The 12,292-nt window shown below is 41.9% G+C and overlaps 1 protein-coding gene across 1 annotated transcript in view; it reads right to left on the bottom strand.

The window, feature by feature from the left end:
- Positions 1–8,205, bottom strand: part of LOC129817474 (exostosin-1-like) — a 370,751-nt gene extending 362,546 nt beyond the window's left edge. The window contains exons 1-2 of the mRNA XM_055872747.1: positions 6,804–8,205; positions 5,398–6,485 (exon numbers count right to left, since the gene is read on the bottom strand). Coding sequence (XP_055728722.1) covers positions 5,398–6,359 — 962 coding nt within the window. The 5' untranslated portion in view covers positions 6,360–6,485; positions 6,804–8,205. The remainder of the gene's footprint in view (positions 1–5,397; positions 6,486–6,803) is intronic.
- Between the last annotated feature and the right edge of the window lie 4,087 nt (positions 8,206–12,292).

The following is a 12,292-nucleotide window of genomic DNA, read 5'->3' as shown; positions in this document are numbered from 1 at the left end:
TGCAGAGATGGTTGTCCTTCTGGAAGGTTCTCCCATCTCCACAGAGGACTTCTGGAGCTCTGTCAGAGTGACCATCGGGTTTTTGGTCACCTCCCTGACCAAGGCCCTTCTCCCCCGATTGCTCAGTTTGGCCGGGCTGGTAGCTCTAGGAAGAGTCTTGGTGCTTCCAAACTTCTTCCATTTAAGAATGATGGAGGCCACTGTGCCCTTGGGGACCTTCAATGCTGCAGATGTTTTTTGGTACTCTTCCCCAGATCTATGCCTCGACACAATCCTGTCTTGGACAATTCCTTTGACCTCATGGCTTGGTTTTTGCTCTGACATGCACTGTCAACTGTGGGACCTTATATAGACAGGTGCGTGCCTTTCCAAATCATGTCCAATCAATTGAATTTTGCTCCAATCAAGTTTTAGAAACATCTCAAGGGTGATGAATGGATACAGGATGCACCCGAGCTCAATTTTATTCACGTTGAGCTATGTTTTATTCAAGTTTTAAAGTTCTGTTGACAAATCATGCATTCCGATTCTTGCATAGATTGTAATGGACACATGATGTGTGTAAAATACTTTTTTGAAGGTTGTACTGATTATGATGAGCTAATCCTAAGCTATTTGCCAGCTATGTGTGGCGCCATGTTGATGACATCATACAATGCATTCTGGTTGTCACGTAAGCGTCTATCAGACTAAAGATGTTATAACAAAACAAGGTGAAGGATGGTTCACGCTACTGACTATGGTGCTCTCAAGACTACGAGGTCAAATCATGACGTCAGTGATCTTCAGGTCGGAGCTCTAGAAAATGCCTGAGTTCTTGAGTTAAAATTCCGAGTTGGATGACCGTTCAAAATGATTTTTGCCAGTCAGAGCTAGTCCCCCCCAGAGTTCCCAGTTGTCTTGAACAGACTGAAGTCAGAGATTTCCGAGTTCCCAGTTGTTTTGAACGTGGCATCAGATTGTAACTATGGTACCTGATGGTTGCCTCTTTCCAGGGCTATTATTTAGCTTAGAAACTTCTCCTGTGTTTGCCCCCCATTTATAGATAAATCCCCAATCATAGTAATATTTGCCACATCATATCCCCCCATGATACCTTCCCCCATTTCTCCCCCCCCCCCCCCCCCCCCCATTCGACTTACAAATCACAATACCCATGAAGGGATGCCCATAAGTATAACTTATAACCGCCCTTGACACAAAGGGTTGTTTTAGTGAGGGTGGTGATTCTATATAGATCTCACCTCTTCCAGGGTAAGATGCTGAGAGGCTGAGCCTTTGAGAGAAGCTAGAATGGCCAGGGTGAATCTGTGACTCATACACACAAACACCGAGCAAGCTCTTGCACACACACACATGCAGGTCAACAGCTCTCAGAGGTACGCAAATTTAATCAAATTAGCTTAACAGTGAGTATGATGCTTGGCCTCTAAATTTAGATCTACTTTAGACATGAAAGCATACAATGTGTGTGCCTTGAGTAGTTTAGGATCAAAGTACATAGCTTGTTTGCTTTTGGAAACATCTGGAAAATGGCTCTGAAATTACACTATTGTTAGTGCATTTTATCAACGTTATGGCTTGACAAGTGTCAAGTGGATAGTGCTTCAGACTGCCGTAAGTAGGAATTGGAATGACCTAACATGTTATTAGTTTGCATTAATGTAACGGCAGTCCTCCTCCTCTTCATCTGAAGAGGAGGAGTATTGAGGGAACCCTGGCGCAGCGTAGTGAAATGACATTTTATTAACGAAAACACGAACTTGACTAAACTAACAAAAACAACAAACGGTGTAGACAGACCTAGACGACGAACTTACATAAAACAAGAAGAACGCACGAATAGGAAATATAGACTACACAAACCGAACAAACCGTAAACAGTCCCGCGTGGTGTACAGACACAGACACGGAAGACAATCACCCACAACGAACACTGTGACAACGCCTACCTAAATATGACTCTTAATTAGAGGAACGCCAAACACCTGCCTCTAATTAAGAGCCATACCAGGCAACCCAAAAACCAACATAGAAACAGAAAACATAGAATGCCCACCCAAACTCATGTCCTGACCAACTAACACATATAACAAACTAACAGAAATAGGTCAGGAACGTGACAATTAAATTACACACATATGGTATTAAGTGTTAGTGTTGCCATTTCTAATTGTAGAAACTTGCCAATGTCATTTGCCAATCACAACATAAATGATTTATATCATCAAGTCAAAAATAAAAGTAATTATCCAATCCACAGCCATACAAGAAAAATAAGTCCAATACCAGAGCTCTTTTCTTTCAAGCGTGTCAAGATATCTCAGAAAAACATTTATTCATATCACAACTGATATTGCCACTAGCCAGTGCTTTGTGGCTTTTTTGCTCCAACCGACCCCCCCACCCCCCCCACCCCACCCCTGTGAAGATGGATGGTATCAATCATGAGTGACCCACACCTTTGGCACATTTCATTTGATGCCCGGCGCTAGGTTTCTATGATGCACAAGTCCAGATGGGAAAGAGGGAGAAAAAACAGGAACTTGTGATTGAGTCAAGTCCCATTCCTCTATTACTTATTTGGAGTCCAGGCGAGGTATCAGATACGAGTCAGGCAACTAGGATTGCAAGTACAACATGGCAACAACACTTAATATGGCAGAAGAAAATGAAAATCTTCTAGAGAAAACATATGACATTGTTCACCCACCAAATCTATGTCTCTGTGTCAGCAGATGTCGCTGCATTGTTTGAATGTTGGCAGGGTTTCTAGACATATGCAAGATACAAACAAAAGCATGTCTAAAACCGTACCTGTGTTGTCTGGCTGGAATTAACTGCACCAGTGCACAACTGCTGCTCCACATTATCAATGTCAAAGATACAACCTCACAAATGAACCCTTTCAATTCCAGTTAGTCAAGATGGTAACACATCCACTTGAAAGAAAATTCAAAAGCATTTACCAATTCTACAGCACAGAACAATCCAAGTCTTTTCATACTCTCATTGGTTTTTGTCGAGCAAGTATTAATCAATTCCCAGCCTTTTTTCCCAGCTGACATTATCAGCTGAGGTAGAAGGTGATTGTCAATCACTTAATCTTCTAACTACCTTCGATGTGTTTGATCCATTTGTCTAATTTGTACGTGGATGTGCAGGGTTGAGGAAGCACCTATACAACATGTCTCAGATCATATGTGTACCCCAGTCTAGACCTTATTGTCAGAAAGTCTAGCAAGTCACCCAGATATCTTCGAAACCCATAAGTCTTTGCAGCTTTGTAGTTAGGCTTAAAGGACTAATGATCCAATGCATTTATAAAGAAGCAAGACATGACTGGTCATAACCAGTGATGTAAAAAAAAAAAAAAAAGGGGTAAACGCTGATCGCGGTGAAAAAATGCTCACTAAGATGAATGCACTAACTGTAAGTCTCTCTGAATAAGAGTGTGTGAAAATGAATAAAATGGCAAACGTAATATCAGACAATCAACAGGTTTTTCATGTAACATGTAGTTACCATAAAAGCAAGAACTAGTCTATAGTGCTTCAGTAATTAAATATCATGTGTCCTTTGTCTGCCAGCGAGGCTGGGAAACAACAGGTTAAATGTAGTCTGCAATTAAAGCACTATAAAATGATTGTTCTTTTCATGGCTGGTGATAGATCTGCAGAAAGCACCCAACAGTGAGAAACTGTAATTTACATCAATACATCCCATCAGCAGGATCTCACTCTCCTCAGGTGGAAAAGAACAAGGACCAGACAAAGAAATCTGACTGTCTTCTGAGACAAAGGCTTTGATGACTGCTTCTACACCATTTTGGTAATGAAATAACAGTCTACCATGTTAAATAGGGACATCGTGTCATCGTCAGTTATGTGACTGTGAGACACATGGTTCTGTTGTGCTGGGTTCTGGGGGACGTTATCGTGGTACAGTTAAATCATCTGACTTCAATCCATGCTGTCCAGCATGGGGTGTGATCTTCCTCTATCCCTCAGCCCGGGTTTAATTAAATTGAATGCCAATTATTGACTGTTCTGACTGAGGCTTTGAAATCCCCTTCCATTTTATTCACACAGAGTATCTTCAGGTGTGGACCTTGTTTGCCCACACTGCATCGGAATGAATGTACAAAATAATTTTTTACTTTCTTGTCACTGTCAGAGAGAGTCATTTGATATCTTTGGTAATCAAATATTTTGGAATTCTACTATAAGCCACATCGGTTTTTCTTCAAACAGTGCTGTTAAATTTTTCTCTCTGTGAGCTTCAAGACATTTTTAAGATGTTGATGTTATTGGTCTGATCAAACAAAATTTGTGATGTGATTTGCCACAGACCGAGAACTGTAACAAAAAACCCTAAAAGCCCTCACAGGATGTGTTCCACACTCCAACTATCTGACCATTCTAAAAACATCGGTGGGACATTCATTCATACTAATAACCATTGAGGGCAAGCCAGGCACTGAAATAACTGTAAGGGCTGGAATGCAAGTTGAAAAAGTATGTAAGACTGAGCTTTACCAGTGATGACATGGTCTTCACTGCACAAACATGCCCATCCTGCAACAATGGGAAGTGGGGGAAAACCCAGCCATACAAAACAAATCAGGAGAGTCCGACACAATGGAAGTCAATGTTTCCCATGTGGTTCCAGGTTAAATGAGGCAAATTTAAACTGTCACATGGTTCCGTATGGGATTACTGGATTTTGTACATTTTGTTTGGGTGCAAATGCTTCAGTAACTTTACTGAGGCATGTGCTTTAAAAAGAGTAACAACTTCTTTATGCTTTGATTCAAGCAAGGACAGTAAATTTGCAATCCAATGAAAGTCTCTAACTTTTTGCTCAACTGCTGAAAAAATCTTTTAATTGTCAGCTGTTATGGAGCTGCCCTGTGGAGAGGGATTTTTTGCACTCAGATCTCTCAAGTGTTTAGTCACTGTGCTTTTATTCAGGCTGCAGGACTAAAGAACATGTTGGACTATATAGCAGACTAGCAGTACTCTCATGGGTATTCTAAAGCATCTATAAAAATGAGGCAAAGATCACAGCCAACCTAACCTGTACCACCGAAGCTGCTGTTTCCCCGTTGCTCCAAAATATTGGTAGATCGATACTGTAGCAAATATGAAAGTACAACTAGATGCAAATGTTGTCAGGATAATCCAACTAACATGGATGAACATCTGCAGTATGATGATAGTCCCAGTGCTAAGAGTGTCCTACTGAAATAGGGATCAACCCATTGATATGTTGTGTCAGACTGTACATCCTGTGCTGTAGAGTGAAAAACATACTGTTGTAAAATATGTCACTCACTTTTAGTAATTAGCCCCGACAGACCCTGAACCAGCAAAAGGACATAAGAGGGGAACTTACTTTGAGTATTCTTCATTGTCCCTGTCGCATCTTGCGTCCTTATGCTTTTCCCAGTCCTTCCCATGCTTGCAGGTGGTCAATAGAATGATATCTTCCCCATTGTGAATGTGATACAAAGCATTCCTGGTTTCTGAACCAATACCCGTCAGATATCTCTTCCCTTTGAAAACCAGTAAATATTTCCTTGATGGAGGGACATTGTTGAGTGTCAAATAACCCTTGTCCCCTCCTTTTTGAGAATGGTCTTTTGAAAACAAAGGAATGGACACATCAAAGTGTGGCCTAAAGTTATCCATATCAATGCTGGCTTTGGCTAAAATGGCCTGGCCAATATCAAAGCCCAGTTCCTCTGTGTAAGCTGGCCAGGTGCCAGAGTAAAGGTTGAATATGAGGTGATTCCTTCCGTCATTCCATGTAGGAAGGCTCTGTATTCTAGCCTTGACATTGTGAATGTACTGGCTTGACAGCTGGTCCCGGTCCAGAGTGTCAATGCCCAGCACAAACAGACAGGCCTCGTTGACGTCTGTGGTGTGGAACCGGGAATCCTCGACAGCTGTCAGGATCTTCTGGTAGCTCTCAGACACCGTCTCCCCCTTCAGCAGGGGGTAGACGTACACCTTGAACCCCCTCTGGCAGCGGCTGAAGTCGAAGCATGTGTCCATGCGGCACCTCCTGCTCTTGTAGATGTTGTTACGGACCTCCCGTCTCTCCCGGGGAGAGGTGTGCTGATGGTGGAGGAGAGGGCTGTCCTCTTCCTGCTCTCCGTCCTCCAGGTAGGTGTTGAGCGGGTGGGTCCACTCAGGCCAACGCTGTCTGGGCAGGCCGGGGCTCTGGGCGACTCTGTAGAGTTGCTGGTGGTGGTCTTGGTGATGGAACTCCCCAATCTGCAGTCCCCACAAGTAGGCAACCAGAAGAAGACAGGCCCCTAGAGACACGAGCAGGTACCTCTTCTTGGCCTGCATGTGGACAGTAGGGTTGAAGGTGATGGGAACCAAGGCAGGAGAAGGAGCAGGGAGAACGTGGGGGTCCACACTCAACCCACGGGGATCACTCTTATCCACAGGTAAGCATGCTGCTGGTCTGAGTCACTGTGTGCACAGGATAGAACAGAGTGCCTGATAATCACACTACAGCTGGACAATATACATGCAGAGACAAGAGATGCATTGGTATCACTGACAGTGTTTGCTGCATATTTTGAAACCAATCAATATTCATCTTTCTGATTAGAATCAATTGCTCAACACCAAAGTAATCTCTTTCAGACAATTTCCCACCCATCCGCAAAAGTAATAATAAATTAATATAGATCACTAGTCACCAATTCCATTCAATCACCAATCCCATTGAAGAAAAAACAAAAGTTTATTGAATTAAGTCATGTATCTGGGAAACATGTGTCCTACCTTTTTGTACTGAACACCTGTGGTAGACTACTTTCTGTTTTTGAAACTTCCAGCGTTGATTGATTCCCTCTCACCAGGATGAACAGTTGATAAACACGACGTAAATACAGCATCCTAAATTATCCGAATAGCTTTTGGGACACTTAATTAACAAAAATAATGCATTTGTGTGAGGATAAGAGTCAACGAAATTGGAGATGCATTGGAAGCCATCCGATGCAAAGTAACCTTTTTCCTTACCTATAATGTGGTTGCCTACGTTTACGTCAACATATTCCAGCGAACTCATGCAAAAACACTGTTCTTTCATTCTCAAGGGCCTCTGCTTCGCACTTCTTGAAGAACATGTCATCACTTGCAATAGAGGTCATTTTCCCATATGGGAGGCCCCGCTAAAACGTATTTTTTAATTGTTATTATTCTTAGTGTAGTCTTATTTCCATAAGGGACCCCCCACCCCCATAAGACTTACTTATATAGGCCTACCTATATTTTCTGTATTCATGCAATTCTATAGTGGTGTTTACAACGGTTTGCTCAGGCTGTCATATTTGAGTGTGTCGAAATCCTGCATAAAAGTTTCCATGGAGAACACTTTAGTTTCCAAAGTTCGCTCTCAACGGGTGAATCCGAATGAGTGAATCTAGACCTGTCTCTCCATACTTCCCCGGCGCTCTTACAGACTGGCTATGTCAATTCCAATCGTTGCGATTGTGGAACCTACAATGCATTGGCATGTTCTTCGTCTGATGACAGTCCATGATTGTCTACCCAGCTCCGTCCGATCAACAAGGCACACTTGCATACCGTGCACGAATTACTGCTGAGATTTAATTCAGGGTTATTTTCTCAATCTCTATAAATTCGCGTAAATCATGCGTGACAGTTGAATACATCCACCTGATCGTAATTGTATGGATCCCATGTACATCCACTTGCTCCCAATTACATAGCAGATAAATGATACACAGTCCGTAAAGTTAAGTGTCTGTGTCACCTAAACGACAAGCGCATCAACAGTCTGGAGCCCAGCACAGCATCTTCCAACGACCAAGCGTCAAATTTACACCAAAGTGATACGGGCGTCAAGCTTCAATCTCTCATTCACCGGGCTGTGATTGAATCACTACGGATACAACCACAGTTCGCAGATAAGGGCAAATTCAAAATATTCCACGGGTCCTGTGAAGTTTACGAATCCTCCTGCATCCCTCTCCACTCCCATTCAGAGCAGAGGACCATGCAATGAACCTCCCACAACGAGAGGCTGCGCCTCCGACCGCGGTTATTGGTAGAGGATGCGCTGTGAGCAATGGACATGGATGAGGGAAGCGTCGATCATTTCAAGAGGCGTTGGCAGAAAGTGTAGCTGTTCGATGAGAAAGCATGCGAGACGAAGTTCGTGGTATGGTAGCCTGCCTAATCATGACGTGCCCACTACCCAGAGCTCTTTTTTTGTATCAGTCGCCCATATTCACTCTTTAGGGGTGTGCTTGAGATATAGATTGCACATAGTCTGCACTTACTTTTTTTAATCTCAACGTGTACTGTAGGCTATTGTGAAGTTGACAAAATATTCCACTATGCATTCTCGTCTTGAATACAGAGCTTAAACTCAGAAATAGATGATGAGTAAATGATTCAATACTGCGCTGATTCGTGATGATGATAAAGAAGTGTGATAATAATGTAATAACTTGGTAATATGGTCCTGTATGTATGTTATCACTGTAGCGGACTATAACTTTAGCAACACTCCCTTGTATAATTAATGGCAAGTCTGTTATATGGTATTTCTAGACCTCACACAAACCATAAGGATATATGGGAATGCCACAGTTATAACACAGTAAAGTATTTATTTAGCTTATTAGTTACACTTATACAATGACTTAAGAGATGCAGACCTTTTTTTGATACAATTTTATGCTTGCTGGATATTGTTGCATCTTTAAAAGTTCACCGTGCTACAGTTGGGTTCATTAGATACACTTAAAATACAACTCCATCAAAGTGTTTCAATATGAAGTTCCTAAGGATGATTCAATTATAGATTGTTAGATTCATTCTACTTTTGAAGAAAATATTCAAAATTAAATTGATTCAGAATCACAGTATAACTGATCATTTCGTCACTATCGATTAACGATACAGGTGTTACGAGTAGGACAGGGTTTGCATATCAGCTCAAATGCATATGTTTCATCGTACAATAAATGATGCCATCTTGTGGCCGAAGATGTAACAGAAAAAGCCAAGCATGATTCAGAAAGCCTGGAATCACTCTACTAGTGAGTATAACTGTTGGTAAGATAGATCAACCGGTGGTAAATAAATTATTGTCTGAAATTAACGCTTTATATTTAATTTATGTTAAAATGTAATGTACAAATAACTTCACAGAATCAAATGCACATGCATTGAACTCTACACAAGCAGAAGACTTCACATTCTTACAATAACCACATGAAATCATGCCACATAAAATAACCACATTTAATGGAAGAATCATTTGCAAGTCAGAGTGTAACTTGAGAGCTGTGTTTAGTGCCTAAATTATCAAGTCAACCTATTCTGTGTGCTCAAGTGAAAATCCAATTTTCCCATTGCATTCCGCCCTTGTATGGGTTCATTAGACTCATCAAGCCATGTCCGCAGGAACAGGGGCAGGCTATGCACCACCAGTATGATGTTAAATATGTAGGATCTTAATTTGAGCCAGTTATCTACAGCAGGAAAATAAACAGAACATGTGAATTATTATGTGGATTATAATTCCTAGACATATTCGTAGGGGTTGATAAAAAAAATTGTGTGAGGGAAAATCAAGTCAAAAATGCAAAAGGGGAAATTTCAAACTTCAGAGGCCTTTTTAAACCTCAAATACACTACCATTTTTACATTTTATGCATTGCAGGAGATGCTACAGGGTGATCAAATTAAGATCCAACATCTGTATGAGGCAGCATTTTGCCAACACTTACAGAAAGAAACTGAATCATCTCAGTTCTGCTTGCCGAGTCCTAAGAGGAATTCTCACTACTGCCTTTGAGTCTACAAAAACAACCACTGTTATGAATGTTCCCCTGTACTGTTGTATTGGAAGCCTGAATATACTCACACTGTTTCCCATTCGTTTTTCCAGAAGGATTCCCTCTCTGGTCAGATTTCTCAGCTGTGGCTGCTAGCTGACCCATAACTACCCTATCTCCCTCCACTGGGACGATAACATCTGCCGTGCCTCTCCGGGACTGGTGCTAAGTGACCATCAGCTGGCCTGAGAATATACAGTATATTGTGGCAGGTAAACTACAGTACAGATGTTGGCCCCTTGGGTTATATATGCTGGCCCTCTGGGGAGTATGCTATGCACCCTGATGCCTGGGGTGCCTCAGCAGTGGCACAGCCCAGGTACAGTAGGATCAGACCACATGGAGCTCAGGGCAACAGAGGGCTCAGTGGAGCATCCATAACAGCTACATGTCAGCAGAACCACAAGTAGGTTTCAACACAAATCACATGCTATCAAATGAAAAACACCCATCGTATTAGCACACAATTACAGTACTTGCTGTATGTCCAAGTGAGTTGTTTCAGTCACAAGCAGTGAATGAAAATAGTAAATAAAATAAAATATCCAATGAGACTGCATTTGTTAGGCTGAGAGAAAATGATGAGGTTTTAAAGCAAATTTCTAGCAATTCTACACATATTGACATGGGGCAGAAAGAAAAATGTGCAGTTTTATAGCTAAACTCATGCTATTCTACACATTCTGCAATGAGGCTGAGAGAATTTTGTGTTTTCAAAGCAGTGAGTAGAAGGCAGTGTGAAAACATGCCGACCGTTAGGTGCTGTTTAGGAGCTGATAGAATTTTTTTTTTTAAAGCTGTCAAGTCTTTTTGAGTGTCATTTTGAGGATGTATTACTCTGAGGCCATACATCATTCTCATCTTGTTGTCTGTGTTGGTCCTGCATGGTTAGACAAGCTATGTGTGTCAATCTGTATATATGTCAGACCGCTAACTTCGTAATACCTTGTCGGCAAGATGACCCTTTTCTCTCCTTTTAAACAATTGTTGCCTTTGTCTGGGATATTAAAGGACAATAGTTGCATATTTGGCTCATTCTACAATATGTCCATCTGTTTTCACAGCTGCTCTATCCTGTCCTCCTCTGGTACTGTGAGGCCTCTGTCTATCATCTGGTGAGAAAATCGTGTAATGAGGACTGTCTCAGCTTCCTCCCGGTGCTTTCCAGCAACCCCTGGTCACAGTTAAAGGTTACAGGTTTCAACATCGTGCCTGAGATCAAGCATTAACACCCTCTAGGTTCAGAGGTATGTGATGGATGTGACTGGGAGCACAGTACAGAGTTAATAAGAAAATCATTATTCTACCCCACTCTGACTGTGTCTCCCAGGCATACTGATAAGGGTGTCCTGGGGGTGACCATCAAAACATACCTAATGAGAACGTAGCTGTAAGGCAGGCGTTTGGATCCACTGTGGGAGTGTACATGCAGTGCTGCTGCCTGATGAGAGAGCCGTGTGAAGCTTCCTTTCACTTGTGACAAAGTGCCCACTTTCATCTCTCCTTCACTCTACACGTGTGAGGCTTTTTAATAGGTCCCACAACTTCATGAATGGTAATGCTGGGCAGGTCCTGCTTAATCAGGCCGTGGGAGGCTGTAAGCGAGGCTGATTGGCAGTGAGATTCCCATAGGTGTGGGGACCCTAGCCTGTGGTCTACCTGCTGTTGCTTCCTGATTGCTTACTATATACTCTCAGTGGGACAGCGAGAACAACCTTCCCTGGAAACAGAGAGTCCTGCTGGCTTAACACCTGCCCTTGTTGCTGCTCATTTGATACAATCCAGTGAAATTGTGTTTGCCAACATGATAAGCAGGACTGAGAAAGAATATTAGTGCACACACAATGAATAGACACTAAATGTTTTAAATAGGCCTAAACTTAGAATATATATTTTCATGGTTAATGGTTAAGAAATGTGCACGCAGGTACACTATATTTAAGACCGGAAAGAATTACAGTGCAACATGATTTCACAAACGCACTGCTTGAGTCTGAGGTTACTATTGAGGTTTTTACAGTCTTGAACATTATGTTGTCAAGCAAACAATAATGGACTAATTGAGAATGTTGTTGTCTTGTCTCGCAGAGTATTACAGTGCAATACCCATCTTTAATGGATGGGCAAAAGACTGGAATGTTTTAGGACTGTAAGTCAAGACAGAGTGCCGATGTTTAAACTGAATTACATATGGATTGAGTGGCCTTTTGTCAATGCAATTGTTCTGTTGAGATTCTTCTGGCAGTCTCCCAAGTTAACAGGTTATTAAAAACAGTACTGTAGCAGCTTGGTTCCTGTGTGTCTGCCTGAGTCTTGACCACATACGTATCCCTCATGAAATATTGATCCGCCTGTCATCCATTCCTCCCAACTCTTTTCCTATTAGCTGTGTAAAAA

Source organism: Salvelinus fontinalis, chromosome 20, assembly GCF_029448725.1.
Source record: "Salvelinus fontinalis isolate EN_2023a chromosome 20, ASM2944872v1, whole genome shotgun sequence".
NCBI classification, from domain to species: Eukaryota; Metazoa; Chordata; class Actinopteri; order Salmoniformes; family Salmonidae; genus Salvelinus; species Salvelinus fontinalis.
Note: the sequence above shows the minus strand (reverse complement) of the source record. Positions and strands in the feature narration are given on the sequence as shown.